Genomic DNA, 18,438 nt, shown 5'->3' with positions numbered 1-18,438 from the left:
TTTGCAAATTTCCCGACTTCTGCTGAACGCTGTGCTCTGCACTCCCATTCGCGGGGAAGGGCCGTATGTCAGCTCATCCCTGCGGGGAGCCTGGCTCTGGCAACCCGATAACCTGCTCCCAGCAATAGCAGGTGGCAAAGGACTCGAAAAAGAAGACACCCTTCGCAAGGAGCAATCAAAATCCTCTTGTGGGGTCTCTGCTGATTGTGGGTGTCTGGCAAGTGATTTCAATTAAAACATTCAATAATCATTAAGAGAAGGAGAACTTCTGTGTTACATTTTCTGCCTCTAAAAGAGGAGGGTGATGCTATTCACCTGTGCTGCCAGATACTAAGAGACCTGGTAGAATTTGGGAGGTCCTGGGTAAACTCTGGATTAGAAACCATTTGAAGTGTGCGATTAAGAAAAAGAAAAATCAGGGGTCAGCACTCTTGTTCTGAGGAGAGGAGAGGAAGGGAAGGAGCCAGAGCTGTGCCAGGAACAAGCACTGCCTGCAGTCACTCCTGGTGAACCCAGCTGTGCTGCTGAAGTTGTCCTGGGAGCTGAGGAGTGGAAGGACGCCAGGTAAAGTGCCGCATGGGGACTTTCATCATGTGCACGCTGGCCTGAATAGATCTGGGTCTGAGTTTTGCATTAGGTCTTGTACAAGAGGGTTTGGTTTGGGAAGGTGTCTTTGGTGTTAATGCCTGGGTGGGGAGGTGCAATTTCCACCCCCCCCACTTCCCCCATCCTGGTCTTGGCACCCTCTCCTCAAACTGCAACTGAACAAGACCAGAGGTAGCAAAGAAAGTACATGAGCTCAGCATTTTGGGGGTCTCATCTCCCCTCCTGGCTGCAGTCTAGGGCCAGCAGGCAGGGAGGGGGTTAATTGGCCTCTGCTTGCCCAAATGGCCAAGCCACCCTGGCCCAGTGCCTGGTTGCTGCTGTCAGTGCCCTCCCAGCAGGGTCACCTCCAGCCTGTGCAGCATCCCTCCTTGTCTCAGCCCTGTGCCCACCCTGCTCCCCTACATCACACTCCCGAGGTGCTTTTTCCCCCCTCTCCCTTCACTGTGTTTAGTTAAATTTCCCCCGCCTTAGTTGATGTCACATCCTGTTCCACAGCCATCCCCTGCTAGTAGCCAGCCCTACCAATTCCTTTCTTTCTCTTTTTTTTTTTTAATCCCCGTCCTCTCCCCATCACCCCCCCTTTTCAAGGCAAACTTTTGGCAATAGCAGAGATAATCATTTCGTGCTCCGTTGAATTTCTCCTTGCAAATGTTTTTCGATCAGGGGAGCCATTAAAAAAAAAAAAATTGCCGGAGAGCCAGCACAGAGAGCAGAGGAGAGAAACTGGGATCCCAATAAATATGCAAAGTGAAGGCTCTGCTAAGCAGATTTCTTGCATTGCTTCCTGGGGGTGCTGAGAGCCCCCATTCTGATTTTTTTTTTAATTTGCCTTTTTTTGTCTTTTTTTAACTAAAATAATAATAACAATAAAGGACCGAGAAGGCAGCGAGGCACTCGGTGATCGGCACAGGGAGGCTCGCCCGGGAGGAGAGGAGGTGATCTGTATGCAAGGTGCCTAGAACTGGGTGCGAGACATGCAACCGGCAAGCAAGCTCCTGACCCTCTTCTTTCTCATCCTGATGGGCACAGAACTAACTCAAGTAGGTGGCTCGCTTTCTTTTTTCAGCACACCCCCGCACACACCTCCCCGCTTTCTCCCCAACGCCATTTTCTGTTAAACCTAGAGAGCATGAAAGAAAACGGGGGGAGCAAACTGCATCTCGGTGGCTCCCCCGCCGCCAGCACCCGCTTGGCTGAAGCCAGCGATAGAGCTCGGGTACCAAAACCGGGGAGCGCGGCCGCGCAGGGCAGCGGAGCGGCGGGATGGGGCGAGGAGAGGGGTGTCTTCAGCCGCGGCGCGGCCAGGATGCTGCAGCCGCACCGAGGGGCTGGAGAGGGTGGGGGGGATGTGGGCTATGTGTCTGCTCCCCCCCCCACCCAATCTCGTGGTATTAAAAGTTGAGCTTTGGGGAGAGGCGAGGCTGCGGGGGTGCGCGGAGCCCCCGCGGCTGCGGCTCGTCCCGCGCCCCCTCCGTCCCCGCAGCCCCGCCGCTCGTGCGCGCCCAGCTCCGCGCCTCGGGGCTGACGTCTCCGTCCGCCGCTCGCTCGTGGGGGAAAGGAGCATCTTTTTTCCCGTCCCCCCCACCCCTTCCCCTTTATACCAGATTTTAGTGTCTGCCTTTACTTTTCCAGCCCCGGAGTGAGTCGTGGGGCTGGGGGGAGGAGGGGACGCAGGAGAGGAGGCACACAAAAGAGGTACCTTGAAAGTGGGAATAAAAGTCCATTTGACTTCTTTGAGATATTTGGGGGAGGGGGAGAAGGGAGGTCGTGGTGTGCATGTGGATTTTGTTGTTTTCATTTCTGACTGGAAAAAAAAAAAGAAGGAAAAAAGTAATTGCAAGAGGATGCTCTAGATTGTGGGGTTAATTGTGATGCTGCCTGGAAGCAAAAAAGAAAGAAAAAGAAGCTATAAATAGGAAGGGAATGGAGGCTTCTTCCCGTAGAGGCAATTAGCAGCTGGGCTCTCATCCTCGATGGTTTATGTAGATTATTTTTTCCTTTCTCCTGCTGACAATGCTCTCTCCTGTCACTGCTCTGGATGCTGAAGTTTCAGTAGCTAAAGCCTTTTGTGTTTGCACCCTCAGAGTATTTCTGCTGCCCTCGGGAAGAAATGGCTAAAGTAAGAGCTGCCTTTAATTGCCTGGAGCCCTGCAAAGGAGGGATGGGAAGGAAATAATTTGGGGGGGTGGGGACGAGGGAAGGCAAAGAAATCCAAGCTTTGTGAATTAGAGGTGGGAAGGTATCAAGAGCTGCAAGCGACTGCCCAAGAGAAACCCATTGTGTGAGAGGGTATACACGGGGGAGCGCGCATGCGCCGGGCTGGACAAAGCAGTGAGGGATCTGCCAGGGATGCTCTTAAATCGGCGAAAAGTGGCTCCTCCTTAAGCACCCGGCACCCTGCTGACTGCCCAGCGAGCCTGGGCACCTGGGGCAGTTTCTCGGTTAAGCTTGGTGGTTTTATCAGGCCACCCCTCACTCTGCCACCCAGTGAGCTGGGGAGTGTGTCCCTGGCACAGGAGCCCTGCACCACCTGGCCAGGTTGCACATGCCTCCCGAGGTGCTGTCACCTTCCCTTTGTTGGCCCTTTCAGCCCCTATCTCTTTGCACTGGTGTTTTGTTTTGGGGTTTTTTTTTTTTTCCTCTCTCTCACCAAGGACACCGTGTTATCACATCTCATGCTGAGGATGCCTCTGTGGCTGGCTACTTTTCCCTTGTCTTGCTTTGTTTTTTGTGAATGTGGCATTCAAACTTTCTGCCCAACTTTAAGCTGGGGTGGGAGCGGGGAGTTAAATCTGGCCCTGAACTGTGGGGCTGAGCGTTGCTAGCTGACTTCGGTGGAGGGACCTCAAAGCAGGTCTCAGACCACTGGCTCAAGGCTTAAAACCCTAGCTAAAACCCTGACTTTCCAGAGCTAAGGTTTGGCTGGGATATATCCTCGCTTGCTCGGTCTACATGGGATTTGCTGCCTGGAGATAGCCTGTTCCCGCAGGCCGCCGTTCTCCGGGCATGGAGAGCTTGCCCGCCAGTGTGTTTGCTGACTTGTTTGGCACTGCAGATCCCTTTCAGAGTTTTATCATCTTGTTTCTGTAGCACAGCTGCCAGATGCAATCCCCAAATCTGCCTTTCAACCCAGGCACCGCCCAGGCCGGCGTCTTCCACGTTTAACTCGGTGGTGCCAGGTTCACATCTCCATCACATGCATGGAGTCTCTGCCATCCCCTACTGAGATCCCGTGCCGGAGGGAGGAGGGATCGTGGTTTGGGGCAGAGAGGTTTCAGATTTAGGCAGCTTCCCCTGGCGATGCGGGAGCTGCTGCCATCCCCTCCTCTCCCTCTCTGCAGTGACGCGGGGCCGGCATGCAAGGAAGGAAGAAATGGGCAGTGTCGGGGGGGAGAGCACCTGGCCGTCCCTCTGCCGGGCACCGCTCCGGGACCGCTCTCCCACAGAGGGAGGAAGCTGTCATCCCGCTGGTGGCACCGCAGCACCCCTCTCCGAGCAGGAGGAGGACGCCTGTGCCCCATCCGAAAGGGCGCAGGACCGATGCAGGCACCGCGGGCTCAGTGCCCCACATTTGGCAGAGGCTTTGAGACCTGCCTACAGTGCACGGCCACTTTATCCGTGTGAAACACAGAGGAGCTGCCCTGGCATGAGCCCCCATCCCGGGACCCCCTGCTGTGCCCTCCCTCCCCGGCAGGCCGGGCTCGGGGGCTGCCTTAGCCCCAGCCCCACAGCCAGCCTTGCAGGACGGGCAGGGATTTCCTCCAGCCACCAGACTCCTCCTAGTTCATTTTGCATCTTGCTTTGGCTCTTCACAGGTCAGTGATCAAACCCTGGAGTGATGAACATCTCGGCGGGGTTGAACGGGATGATTTTTGCACGTGGTTGCCGGGTATGGGTGGGGGCCGCTCGCTGCTACGGGCTGCCCCAGAGTGGGGGGTCCTGTGCTCTCGCTGTGCGAGTGGGTTTGTGCAGAGTGTTTCTGGGGCAAAGCACGTGGCTTGCTCTCCTGGGCAGCTCTGGTGACAACCGGGGCCATGAAGGAGCAGAGCTGCCTTCCGCCCTCCAAGGACCTGTCCCCTGCCTTGTTTTCCATGCGCGGAAATAGGTGGTGCTGCCAAAAGGACAGTGGGTTTTGGCTGCTGTAGTGAAGCCTGGGTTATCGACAGAGGGGGCCCAGGATGCCATCTGCTCGTCTGTCTGTCCGTCCTGTCCCCCTGCCGTGCCTCGTGCTTGCTGGCAGCCTGCCCCCTCTGCTGTGGTATTTGTAGGAAAAAACCTCTGCATTCCTCAAAGTTTTGAAGGTGCAGAACAGGGCCAACAGCGCTTGGACATCCACTTATGCAAAAATCATTGAAACCACACAGGAAGAAATACCATCCTGGAGCAGGGAGTTATTAAACCTTCCGGGCTTCTGTGAGCCCAAAAAAAGAAAAAGCGCTTTTTTTTTTTTCCCCCTCCTTCCCCATTGATTTCCCTAAAAGCATGTCGGGGCTGCTCCCAAGGACAGGGGGGAGCTGGCAGAGGAGCAGGCGCTGTCCCTCGGGCTGCCGCTCGTCCCCGGCCCGGCGGCTCCCGCGGCGCCTGGTGCACCCGCCGGGCACTGCTTCGGCGGCTCTTCCCCAAAGCTGCTTGGGCTCCCGGCCAGCCCTTGCCATCAGTGGGAGACTTTCAAGCTCCCAATTTGATGGCTGGGCTCTTTCCTCTCCTGTCACCGAGACGCGCTGAAACTAGTAGGATTAAGCTGCAAATCTGCAGCCTGTAACAGGAGGCAGCTGCCTCATCTCATAAACCAATTTATGTCTCATTTCACTAACTTCAGCTTTAACCAATAAAAGAGAAAGGTAATTTTCAGCCTTGGGTCATATTTATTACTCAAGTTATCAGTCCTTGTAATCGGTATTAGCATCACTGCGTAAAGTAATACAAAACTAATTACTATCGGAGTGAATTAGATAGATGGAGGCCGTAGGCTGCGTAGACGGTGGAAGGAGCTAATTCTCAGTTATGAGTGATAAGCGTTGGCTTTTCCTCGTCGTGATGAAACAACAAACAAAAGAGAATAGTAACGCTCCCAGCAGCTGCTGGCGGCACTGGGGTGGGCTGGGAAAGGCGGTCGGAGGAGCGTCCCTTTGGGTTTGTTACTGGAGAGGGATTGCATGGGGCTCTTGGGGAGACCAGGGCAGGGAGCGGGATTTCCTGGGAGTATTGGGACAACTGAGAGGCCGCGGTCGGTCAGTCGAGCTGTCCCCCAGAAAGGGGAAGGCACCCATGGGGAAACTGAGGCATGGGGCCTGAGCCAGGTCGTAGCATGAGCAAATCCCAACTGCCGGACAGGGAAGAGCACCTGAAAATCCTAGTTCTCGCTCTTTTTGCAGGCTATGACCATTACTTGTGACTTCTTTCTCAGGACTGAGCCCAGGAGCTCTGACTCCCAGCCACCAGGCTTGCTTTTTTTCTGGATTTTGCCCCTGCAAAGCTTTCTCCCCTCTCAGAAGTGGGAACAGAGCCTAGGACTCCTGACTTCCACCTTCCCATCCTGGCTGGGAGACAATGTTCAAAATCAGCCAAAACATGAAGGATCTTTTGGAAAGATAAGCAGCAGGGCAATAGCACATGTCAGCCAGCGCTCTAGTAACAGAAAAAGTGACACCCAGAACAATTTTTTTTTTATAGCAAGCAACACTCAGAACATTTTAATGTAAAGGCACTTTCTGACTGGGGGCGTGGGACTGACCCAGGGAAATACGCCAGAAGAGATCATCCTTCTTAACCAAAACATTAAGTAACAGGAACCTGCTGAAGCTCCTGCAAAACCTGCGCTGATTTTAATGGGCTCTGATCTGGCCCAGAGGCTCTGACATGTATTGGCACTCACGGCTAGAGCGTGGGTTTAATGTCAAGAGCAGCTTTCGCTAAACACCGATTTAGTACAAAGTGCAGACCTGGAAAGGGGATTATTCTCTTCTGACATGACATGGAGAGCGTATGCTTTCTGCTGCACAGTTTTTCTACTCGCTGTGTGGATGACCAAAGGAAAAGATTGCAGGGTGTTGGGTGTGCTGGAGGAGATGCCCCAATGCGCACAGCTGGAAGTTAACTTTGCGGAGCAAACACTGCGCTCCGGCAGCAGAGCGGTACGCTGCCCACCGGCAGGCGGTTTTATGCAAAGTCCCGCTGGGAGTTGGCAGCGCTCTGCAGCACCGTGCTCACTGTTTCCAAAGCACTTTGGGGTCTTGAATTGTCTTTACTTCTCCTTCCTTCCTTCACTTCCCCATCTGTCCACCCATGCCTTCCTTGTGACAGGAGGAGCTTGTTCTTCGTTGTACAGTGGTCGCAGGTCCAGCTCCAGGACTGGCGCTTGTAGGATTGATGGTTGCATAAATAGTGACATTAATAGCAGAAGGGGTAAGATTGCTTGGAATTCAGACCCTGTGTGAGAGATCAGGGAAACTCGGTGGTACCTGCATTGCTCTGGCAGTCCTGGCCTGCTGAGGGACGGAGCCCACACAGCAAATGCAGCAGAAGATCCTCCCCTGCCCCCCAGATGATGCGAGGGACAAAATCCATGGCCCTCAGTGAGGGTAACGCTGCCCACGCCACCTCCCAGGGCAAAGGGTACCTGCTCTGCTGGGAGCTGCTCCCACCCCTCCGTGGGCTTGTGCAGAGAGATTTTGGATCTCTCCTGCCACAAGGCAGGCAATGGGCAACATAAGGGAAGAGGATGCACTTTTAAGAGGTTGAGAAAGGGATGAGAAACTTCTTCCCTCTCTCAGGAGCAGAGCCCAGGGCTCTGCCCTCCCGAGCCCCCACGATGCCTGGCAGACAGCAGAGACGTGCAGTGATTGCCTGCTGGCAGCGCGTTTCCTTGGGGCTGTGGCTGTGCTGGGGTGGGCTTGGAGTCTAAGCTTGCTGCATGCAGCAGGGCTGGGTTTTTACTGACAGCTCCTTCCATGGGGCCTTGGAGCCCCATGCCCCCCCTGCCAGGCCCAGTGCTGGGAGCCCCATGCAGAGCTGCTCTGCACCCTCTGGGCTTTTGCTGCCACATCTGCTGTGGTGTGCTAGGGAGCTGCTGCACTTGCCTCCCACTTCTTGGGATCTTCTCCCCGTTCTTGGAGGCAGAGGTGATGGGGGATGGAGAGCAGGCACTTCTGCTGCTGCAGCTCATCTGCCTCCATGCAATCATCAAAATATTCTGTGATCCTGTGAATCCCTGATGCATTAAGTGCAGCAGCACCTGCAAGTGGAGCAGCAATAGGGACACTCGCACCCCGGCATCACTCAGGACTCCGGGGGTGGTGAAGAGTCAATGGAGGGAGAGGATCCTTCAGAGGCCAGTTCAGGGCTCCTCCCTTGACTATAGAAGGGAGCATTGGAGAAAAGTCACTTGATTCAAGTATTTAAGCAAGATCCATAAAGTTAGGCAGTGTGGTCTCTCCAGAAACAGCAGCCCTTTCCTGCAGCCCCCTGGTTGAAGGGCACAGCATGTGGAAGGCATCTCACAGGTCTCCAGGGCAGAGAGGAGGAGTGGGAGACACCTGGGGTCTGGGCTCTCCCACACAGCGCAGAGCCACCCCAGGGCAGGCAAGAGTGCCCTGCCAAGTTATCCAGTCCCACGCTCCCAGGACAGGCGCTTCAAGCGCTGGCAAGGTGCCTGCTGTGCTTGCTGCCAGTGGTCCGGGACAGCTGGCTCAGCTGCACACACCCTCGCTGTAGATGTTGGATATTAACTGAGATGCGACCTGCACACACTGAGCCAGCTTGGAGCAACAGCAGCATTTGAAGCTATTAAAATATATGGGCATATGTATTTTAAGCCAGCCCCCTCCCTCTCACTGTGCAGTCGGTAGGAGTCCTTTGCCCAGTGCCTATGGAAACCATTGGCCTCTTCTGCTTGGTAGCTACAGAAACTTCCATCACCTCTTCTGTGAACCAGCCAGGAGAGGGAGACAATGACCATCGTGTAGCACGCAGGCAGGGATGGGTTGGCCATGTTTGCAAACGTTGACTCTCGTAGGGCTCACTGAGGCAGCAGCCGCGTTGTGCATTACTGTGGGGAAAACAAACTTTCCCCGGTAGTGGATTTTTCCACTAAGGAGCTATTTGGAAGGACTCTGTTCTTTTCTTTTACCTATCTTTCCTCCTCCTTCACTGCTCAGGATAGATGCATGCAAATGGGATCTTTTGTTTCCTGGTAGTTCATCTTTTCCTGCTCTTCATTCTCTGCTTGCAGCAGTAATCCCTTCCTGGTGACACCCAAAAAGGCGGCTCTGCTCTTGGAGCATGGGGACAGAAGGAGCCTTTTTCCAAGCCAATGCCCTGCGCGATAAAAAACAAAGCAATTAGGAGACAGGTAAACTCAGCCAGGTAGACAAAACTGGTACCAAAAGCGATTGCTGCAGACATTTCAAGGGAAAGTTGCTCTTTAAGGGTCAGGCCCTGCTTTGCCCAGGAAAAGGCCCGTAAGTGAATGCTGTCAAGTTGAAAAGAGTAATCCGAGTCTCCTCCTCGATTTCTCTAGCATTTCTCCTGATTTGCTCTAGCATGAATAAAGGTAATGTCAGGTCTCCTGAATTAAGTTTATGTCCTTACTGGGTTTCTGTTGTCTTTGTTTTGTTTTGTTGCGGTGTTTGGCTTTTAAAACCAGGGAAGTTGTAAGGACCTGAGTCATTAGCTAGGAAGGAAGTTTCCCTGTTTGCACTTTATTTAGCTCAGGCACTGAAACGACAGTGGTCGTTTTCATGTTTCCTGCCCAGTGGTGTCTGCGTTGACTGGCAGCATCTCACTGCAAAGCAACAACCACCACCCGTTCCCTCCCAATAATCCATCGCCCTTGAAGAAGAGAACAGCCATTTCTGGGAGCCTGGTTTATGGCAGGCCTCTGCTTTGGGCCGACATGGTGTAGCCTTGCCATGGGCAAGCCTGACAGTTTGGGAGAAGGGCCGTAGCAAGTCTGTGGTAGCTCAGGCTGTTTTCTAACTAAGGCCTGAGGGCTGCAATAGCAGAGCCTCATCCTGCTCACGGGCACAGGTAGTAAATGCATTAAGTCATTGAATTGTCTGGAAAGTGCAGAAGAACAGCTGGTCTCTAGATGTCCCTGCCGTAACTCCTGTATGCTAATAGCAAAGAAAAGATTCCCAAGAAAACTGCCACTCTTGGCTATTTCATAAACGCTGGAAGCAAAAGGAACAAAAAAATTCACCTGGATTTCTCTCTTCCAGGTTGCTATACACACAGCCACTCCCTCAGCTGACATAAAAAGGTAAAACGCAATGGAAATCAATGCAACGCTGCCGGTTAACGCTGCTGGAGCCTGGCCCACCAGCCTCCTGCACAGATGGTCTGTACTGGGTGGCTGGAAAAGGCACTGGGGTCCTCTCCTGATTTAGCAGGGATCTGTGGCTGCTGCTCCTCTCTCTAGGCCTCGCTATCCCCATCTGCAGAAACTTGAATCATTGTAAAGCATTTGAAGGGCATGCAAGTAAAATCACCTGCACACCCTGGCAGGCAATGAATCTCTCTTTAGTCCTAGTGGAATCCAGAGTGAAGCAAAGGAATGGGTTTTCCCCCACTCTGAACATAATTTTAAATGAAGAAGTATCTGTAGATCTAAGTCCCTTTATATGTGTTTGGAGCAGACAAATATGAGAGGCAAACTTTACTTCAAACCCAATTTCGAAATGAACATTAAAATGATGTAAGCGAGGCACTCAATTGTTTTATACAGGATGAAATCAGATATGAAAGCAGGTTCTCAGCTATTACAATGCTGAGCACAATGTAAGAACCTGCTTAGAATAGAATAGACTAAAACAGAATAGAGTGAAATGTGATTTCTTTCAAAAGATCACCAGCTGCTGACTAGCATTACTGGAAACGTCAGCATCCAGGATTGCACTCTGTGGAAGTGTGCAAGGGCCGACTCTGATCTTGCTGTTGCCGGAGCAAACCCTGTCACTGTTTCGGTGAAGGTAGTAGCCAGCTGGGCCAGCATGGGATTATCTCGTTTGATATTCATGCAAGCAAGGAAAAAAATCTTTCATCTTCCACCAGCATCTGTGGCTTTTTCCAAGGCCATAAATTTTTTTTCACTAGCCTGCATGAGACTTCAGTCTGGCCAGCTCTCGTGGGACTGGGCATATTCGCCTCCTTCGCTCCTGCCGACACCATCCAAGGCTTTTGCCTAATAAGTCTGTTCCTGCATTCACAGCATGAAATGCCTCCTGGTTGTTGAGCACCTCCTCAGGCAGAGCGCTGCACAAAACGACTGCAGTTTTGCCACGGAAAGGATACATAGAAACTGGGGAGCACCTAGGTCCTGGCTTGGCAAAGCTGACCGCACAGGATGCAAATAGTTTAGCTAGTTTAGGAGTCTGAAGCAGGACAGTGGCTGATTCAGAGTCCAGGAGGTTTTTCTCATTGATCTTAGCCCAGCTGATTGACCTGTCCTGTGGCTTATTTAGCTGGATTAGAGCTGATCTATTATGAACGGAGGGGGAAAAGGGCAGGGGTGGCACAGCTCAGGGACGCAGGGAGCTGAGGGAAGGTGCTGGCACTTTGAACGCTGCAGCCTGCAAGATGCGCTAGCCGCGGACTCTCTGCTGCCGCGTTCTCGGAGGGACTGGATCAGATCTGGCTTCAGCACTTACACACCAGCTCATCTCTTTTTCTCCACCTGGTGGACTTGTTAAATGTGCTTTCATTTCGGTGCTTTACTGAAGCTCCCCTGCACTCTCTGTGGAGACTGAGCTGCTTTGCTCTGCCGTCTCCCCGGTCCTCCTTGCCCAGAGCAGCGGTGCTGAGGATGCGCTGAGGAGCTCCCAAGCTCAGGGCCAGTCCCGGCTAGGTGAGACAGTCCTAGCCATGCAGCGAAGGCATTTCATGGCACAGCTCCCTTCATCCCTGAGCACCGAGGCTGGTCTCCCTGGAGTCCTGACCTTCCCACACGCCCTTGGGAGCAGATCCCAGCACCCAAACTCCCTCTCTCGGCCAGTGCCCAGTCGGAGGCCTGGGTGCTGTGTGGCCAGGAGGGACTGGTGGGGCAAGGCCATCGCGCACCCCTCATGCCCATCCTGTACTGCACCCCAGCACCATGGGAGGGGGCCATGAACCCCACCACCCCGAAGAACGCCTTACAGGGAGATAGGGGGCGAAGGGGGGTAATTTGGGGGCTAGTCCTGTGGAAAGTCAGTGGGGATGTCACTTCTACCTGCTAGAGAGAGCTGGGGTGGAGGGAGTTTTCTTCAAACTCCAGATGCTCCAGCAGCAACCCATGCCGTGCCCGTGCATCCCTGCTTGCTGGGGACCGGGTGACACTGCCGTTGCAGCCAGCACAGCCAACTCAAGGGCGGGCAGAGTTGGCCGGGGACACTTGTGGGTTTGTAGAGCACCTCGCAGAGCACCGGCCCTGTGCGCCTGGGGTGGGGGGGGGGGGCGAATCTGGGCTATCCCTCGCCCTGGGGAGCGCCCAGGTTAGCCGGGGAGGAAGCAGGTGCGGTGCGCGCAGGGAGGGAAGGCTGCTCCCGGCGCCTCTGGCTGGCAGCAACTCCCCCTTCCCCCCGCCCCGGTCCCGGTCCCGGTTCCAGTCCCGGTCCCGGAGCGTCCTCGGGGGCTGCGGGCGGGTCCGGCCGCGGTGCCGCCGCCTCCGCCGGCCCCGCGCTGCTCCCGGCGGCGCCGCCGCGAGCCAGCAGGGGGCGCCGCAGCGCCGCGCCGCAGCCGGGCTGCGCCGCAGCGGGGGGAGCCGCCCCCGGCTCGGCCCGGCCCGGCCCCCCCGGCCCGTCCTGCCCTCCTCCCTGCAGCCCCCCTTCCCCAAACCCTGCCCCTCCCCACGCCTTTTCTCCTCCCTCCCCAAACCTTTTTTTTCCTCTTCTCCCCAAGCCTTCTCCCCTCTCAAAAATCTTTTCCCCTCCCCTCAAATCTCTCCCCCTCCCCAAATCCTCCTCCCCCTCCCACATCTTTTCCCCCTTCCTCAAATCTCTCCCCCCCTCCCCAAGCCCTTCTCCTTTCCAAATCTTTCCCCCTTCCCCAAAACTTTCCCCGCCCTTCCCCAAATCTTGTCCACCCTTCCCAAATCTTTTCCCCCCTTCCCACATTTTTCCCCTTCCCCAAATCCGTTTCCCCGCCTCAGATCTTTTCCCCTTCATCACATCTCTTCCCCTCTCCCCAAGTCCTCTCCCCTTCCCAAATCTTTTCTCCCTCCCCAAATCTCTCCCCTCAGATCTTCCCCCCTCCAATTTTTCCCTCTTTCCCCCAATCTTTTCCTCTTTCTCTTAATTTTTTCCCCCTTCCCCGAATCTCCTCCCTCCTCCCCGAATCTCTTTCCCCCTCCTACATCTCTCCCCTCCCCTCCCTCCGCTCCCCCCTCCCCAGGCCTGGCCGCCCCCCCACCCCCGGCGGCCCGGGCTGGCTGCGCGCCCCTCCCCTCCCCTCCCCTCCCCTCCCTTCCCCGCCCCTCCCGCCGGCTCCGCGCACCGCGCACCGGCTCCGACGGGGCTCGCCCGGCGGCGAGCGGAGGCAGCGCCAGCGCCCCCCCCCTCTTCCTCCAGCCTCAGCGCCAGCGCCGGGCAGCACCGCCCGGCCCCGGCGAGCCGCGGCGGCGGAGGATGGGCCGGCAGCGAGCGGCGCCGGCGGCCGGGCTGGCGCAGCCCGTCCCCAGCGGCATGGAGCCCGGCGCCGGTGCAGAATGAAGGGTGCCTGGCGCCCACCCCCGCAGACATGTCCGTGCCTTTACTCAAGATTGGAGTCGTCCTCAGCACCATGGCCATGATCACCAACTGGATGTCGCAGACGCTGCCCTCCCTCGTGGGGCTCAACACCACTAAACTCACCGCGGCCACGGGTGGCACCTTGGACCGCAGCACGGGAGTGAGTGCGGGGGGCCGGCGGCGCGGGGAGGAGGGGAGGGGGCTCCCGGACCTGCCCCGGCTCCCCCCCGGCCGCCTGGGTCCCCTGGCGCGAGGCTGGTCCGTGCCCAGCCCGGGGCGGGGGCCGCCCGGGTCTCTCGGGGAGCGGAGCGGGGAGCAGGGCGCCGGCGGGTCCCCGGAGCCCCGCTGCCTGGGGGCGAGCGCCCGGCTCCCCTCCGGGCTTGCCTCCGGCCGGGGGAATTGCCGAGTTGCGGCCGCTTTGCTGGGGGGAGCAGGTGCGAGTCCCGCAGGCTGCGCCCCGCTCCCTCGCCTTCCACCAGCAGCCGTTAATGGGAGGGAAAATGCGGAGGGGAAGTTGCAGTGTATTTTGGTCACGCCGTGCGTTTGCTGTCCTTGTTTTGCTGGAGGGCTAGCGGGGAGCCTGGTCTTACCACTTCGGCAATGGCTGAGGAAAACAAGCCTTCTTTCTTCCCTTAGCAGGAAAGAAATGGGTACCTTCCGCCTCCAGGCTGCACGCTTGCACCTTATAAAAAAGCTAACGTTTTGCGGCTCCCCTCTTTCAAGTATTTTGTGTAGTGTCTCCGCTCGTTGTGAATGAAGCTGAGATTTTTTTGCCATGTTACCGGGGATGATGGGACCCAAATTTTGGGGATTGTTTTAGCTAGAGAATCAAACTGTCTGTCTGTCTGCCTAGCCGTCTCTCAGTTAGTGCGTGTCTATCAACACGGGTATTTGCAAGATTATTTGTAATAAACTGAAACAGTAGAAAGAACATTTTCTTTCTGGCTGGTAAAACAGTGGTACGTTCAAAGTGATCAGAGGCTGAATTGTGATTAAATAATATATTTTGCAAAGTGCTGCGAGACTGAAGGGGAGTTAAGATCCGGGATTTGGAGGGTACAAGGGGCAGGAGAGAGGCTGGAGAGCGCGTTGTGTTTTTTGCTGGGCTCCCCGTCCGCGGTGTGTCCTGGGAGCTCCGACAGAGGCGCCGGTCGCATCCTCCTGGCTGCGTCCCTTGTTTGCTGGCATGCTTTGCAGGGCACAGCGCCGGGGTTTCCTTCCCTGGGACCCTCGGAATATTTGGAGAGGAACAGTTGTCCTGGTGAACCTCCCTGCCCCCGGAGAGTCTGCCAGAAGAGGGGGGAAATGTAACTCCTGGTATCGGTTTACTCGGAAGAGCTGATTCCCAGAGCGGAGCCTGGGAGCGCTCTGCAGATGCACGCCGATGCCTGCTCAGCTCGCAGCCAGGACGCTGTATCCTCGCTGTTGGCTCAGGCTGCCCAGCCTCCTCGGAGCGTCAAGGAGAAGTTGAGCACATCTAATGACGGCGTGGAGCAGGTTTCCCACCGGCTCGGTGGGCGTCCTGATGCGCTCAGCAGTTTGCAACACGCTACCAAACCTCGCCGCTTCATGATTTTTCTCGTGTGCCTGCTTTCCTGCTTGCGTTGCCTTGTCTGCTTCGGCTCTTGCTCTCCTTTTCAGACCCTTCTGTTATTTGTCCCCAATCCATATTTTTGCATTACAAGTGAATCCTGCTTGCTGGGCCCCCAGAGGAGCCTGTTTATTCCACCGTTCCAGTATTTACCACTTTTATGCTGCTTTCTCCCTCCGTTTCCACTCAGCCTCTCTCCCTCCCACATTCATCTCCCCACACTCCCACCAGGCCTCCCCCTTTTTCCTTAACCCGTCTTTCCCTGTGTTAATTAGGTGTTGCCTACCAACCCAGAGGAAAGCTGGCAGGTCTACAGCTCTGCCCAAGATAGCGAGGGACGTTGTATATGCACAGTGGTGGCACCTCAGCAGACGATGTGCTCGCGTGATGCCAGGACAAAGCAGCTGAGACAACTATTAGAAAAGGTAACGGCTGGCCCATGCTGGGAGAGGTGCTTCGGTGCGGGGGGGTTAAAGTCTGGGAGAGCTGGGCTGAGCCTCTCTTCCCAGGAGAGCCGGACGCTGTGGGCCAGCCCCCCCGTGCCGCCGCTCTCCCCGCGTCTGGAGGGGGGAATAATCGGCCGCGGCGGGAGGAAGAACCTCTTGTGTTTTGGAGGCATGGAGGAAAAGGGACCGCAGCCTAAGGTCGGGTTAAAACAGTTGAGATTAGAGAGATGGTATTGAAGCACATCATTTTTTTTTAAAAAACGGGTAAATCTCATCATTTTTTATTACGTTAGCACAAGCAGTTTCAAAGGATGAGCCTCCAAAAGAGGCGTGAGGGTAGAATTAAAAAAGCAAAGCCCATGCACTCTTAGCCAAGCTGATATTAAAAAGGTCAGATAAAACAGCACAAGCCGTCAACATCAAATAGTACAGAAGTGACAGTTAGTGGTTTTCTTTCTAATGTTGACATCCACTTGATTAGTTTTTAATAGTCTACTGTCCAAAGAGATCAAAGAATCTCATTAGGGAAGCATTCCTGATAACAAGAAGTTTTCCAGATAATAGATTTCATTGAAGAAATGCTGTTTCATGTGAAATGGTGCTCCTCTTTTTAAAATGTAAGTGGACTCTTGTGCTGGATATGTAATTACCCCTCCTGCCCTAATGCTATGTTGGCATGTGTTATGCATGACAAAATAATTTTCATCCTGCTGCTTTCAGGAAGTTGATGTATTAGTCACTCATAACAATATTAAACCTACGCTTTACTGATTTTCCTATGCGATAAGTACTATAAACCAAGACAGGAAACACTTAGCCCTAAAACAGTTCTTCAGTATGTCATGGACTTCTAAAAATAATCACACAAAAGCTTTTATTTCTCTAAGCAATAACAGTAATTGGTCAAACAGAACAGCATTTGTCTAAGAGGGAGCAAGAATTATCTTCCTGGACGACACAGGAGTCGGAGACCCGTTGTGTTCCCAGAACTGGTCACGTGTGTAAAATAAGTAGGATTTTGACCCAATGCCCTCTGCTAATGGACGGGCGAGCTGGGTATGCAAGACCTGGAATAACATCACTTCCAGTGCAGAGGCTGTAAACACTCAGTGGTTTTTTTTTTGTTTTTTTGTTGTTTTCCTCCCTTATGCAGCTTTCTGGCTGCCAGTGAATTCAGTGAGGGAGGAATGGTATTTAAAGGCATGTGTTCTGAGGATATGTTACCTGCGTGCTGATCTGTCTGCATCTCACTCCTACGCTAACCTATATGAAAACCCCAAAATAAAGAATAGGCTCTTAGTGCCAGACATCCAGTCTTGATCAAGGCTGGAATGATAATCCCTATAGGAAAATATAACTGCAAAGGAGAACTTCCAGCTTCCCAAGAAGGATTTCAAACCCTGCTACCCCTTCCCCCGACTGACATTTTAACTCTAGTTTTGTGATGGGAAAATTCCTGTCTCCTTATTTCTCTCTGCCGGCAGATTAAGGAACATAATGTGTCAAAGAGGTAATTGTGTTTGGATTTTCAAAGGACACTTAGTACTCACCTATGGAGATAATGAGGCATTGCTTTTGTGAGCCAGAGCCAAGCTGCATTTATGCGTGTGTGTTTGTGTATGTACACAAACCAATTAGAGCATCCTCAGTGAAAATCTCTGCACAGAGGCTTTGGCAGCTGAACGTAGCTTAAGGTTCAAAGCTGCCAAGACCCCATCTACCTTAAACACATGGGCATGAACATATGATGAGAAACTTCAATTCATGCTACTTGCAAGGCAGTACTGGACACCCCATTGGTTTAAAGAACAAGCATAAGTCAGCAAAGGCGTGTGTGGTCTGCTCCCCACCGCACGTACTGTTCAGCCTGCGCTTCGACACCGAGGTGTCTGAGCTCATCTTTGGCTGGAGTACGTGGAGCCCTTCCAGCCTTATGTGTCAGGTGTTGAGCACAGATCTTGGACTAAGTCCAAACCAAGACTTCACCTAAATCCTGCTCATAAGCAGATTGTGTTTTATCTTCAGAATGATTTTTTTTTTGTCCTTGTTACTCTGGGAAGGCTTCCTCCTGATGCTTAAGCCATTTTTTTTTTGTTTCTTGCCTGCATTTTATCTTCACCCTCACTATCTTCTAGCTTAAATAGTTCTTTTTTCACTCTTGATGGTGCCTACAGAGAGGACAACGACATCTCTTCTCAGCCTTCACTTTGCCTTCTACTGTCCTTACAAGATAAACTTCTCGTGTCTGCATCAATAGGTTGAGCCCATCTCTGCTGATCGTTTCTGTAGACCACAGAAACCTCCTTCAAGATGTCTCATGCTGTTGAGTCAGTCTGTCCAGCTACCTAAAGCTACTATGCCAGTCCTATAATAAAGATTCATCCAGATTCAGTCCTCAAAGATGGACTTAGAACAGCTCTTTCTGAATCGGCACAAAAGGCTGATCAACAAGCAGGGGTGAGCAAGTTTAAAAATATGACACCAGCCGTATAAATCTTAATCGAGTCATCTGGCCAGTATTAGCTCTGTTCCTCTAGTTTAATTCTGACATAACTCAGCATCAAACAAGATGACAGGAATTGGAAGCTTCATTTGTATCAATTTTCTGTTTCAAATGATAAAATAGCTCTTTTTCTCAAGACAATTACAGGTTTATCTATCCCATTAGCTTGATGGAAAATGAGGTTTCATGTTGAGAGTGCATGCTCCAGCCAATGGGGGCAGAAAGCATTTTAGCTGATGTTTAAAGGGCAGCAGTTAATGGATGAAGCTTTGGGGATCTGAGAGACAATATGCTTAGGTCTCAGTTCGTTAGAGCGCTTATGTACGTGCTTAACTTTAAGCATGTGAGCAGTCTCATTGAATTCTAATCATGTGCCGAAGTACTTTGCTAGATCAAGGGCTTAATATGCTAATGAAGCAAAACAAGTAGATCTTCAGATGATGAAGCACGCGTTACAGTCAGAGATCAAGCACGACGGAGACTGAGTTTTAGATGTCTCACCAGAATCTCGTCTGGTTGAAAACAATATGGGCAACAAAGAATGAACTTGCAAAACACATCCCTGAAATAGCACAGCAGCTAATTTTAGAT

At 53.4% G+C, this 18,438-nt stretch overlaps 1 protein-coding gene across 2 annotated transcripts in view; it reads left to right on the top strand.

Moving 5' to 3' along the window:
• Nucleotides 1-1,087: 1,087 nt before the first annotated feature.
• The window catches only part of OLFM1 (olfactomedin 1), a 37,556-nt gene continuing 20,205 nt past the window's right edge, over nucleotides 1,088-18,438 (top strand). Inside the window, exons 1-2 of one of the 2 annotated variants that reach the window (XM_009665725.2) lie at nucleotides 1,088-1,646; nucleotides 15,174-15,323. In XM_009665725.2, coding sequence (XP_009664020.1) covers nucleotides 1,581-1,646; nucleotides 15,174-15,323 — 216 coding nt within the window. In that variant the 5' untranslated portion in view covers nucleotides 1,088-1,580. Of the gene's footprint in view, nucleotides 1,647-13,209; nucleotides 13,468-15,173; nucleotides 15,324-18,438 lie in introns of those variants that run through there. The other variant, XM_068914742.1, reaches the window with a different exon arrangement.

Source organism: Struthio camelus, chromosome 20, assembly GCF_040807025.1.
Source record: "Struthio camelus isolate bStrCam1 chromosome 20, bStrCam1.hap1, whole genome shotgun sequence".
NCBI lineage: Eukaryota > Metazoa > Chordata > Aves > Struthioniformes > Struthionidae > Struthio > Struthio camelus.
The sequence above is the reverse complement of the archived record's forward strand: the minus strand, read 5'-3'. Positions and strand labels throughout refer to the sequence as shown.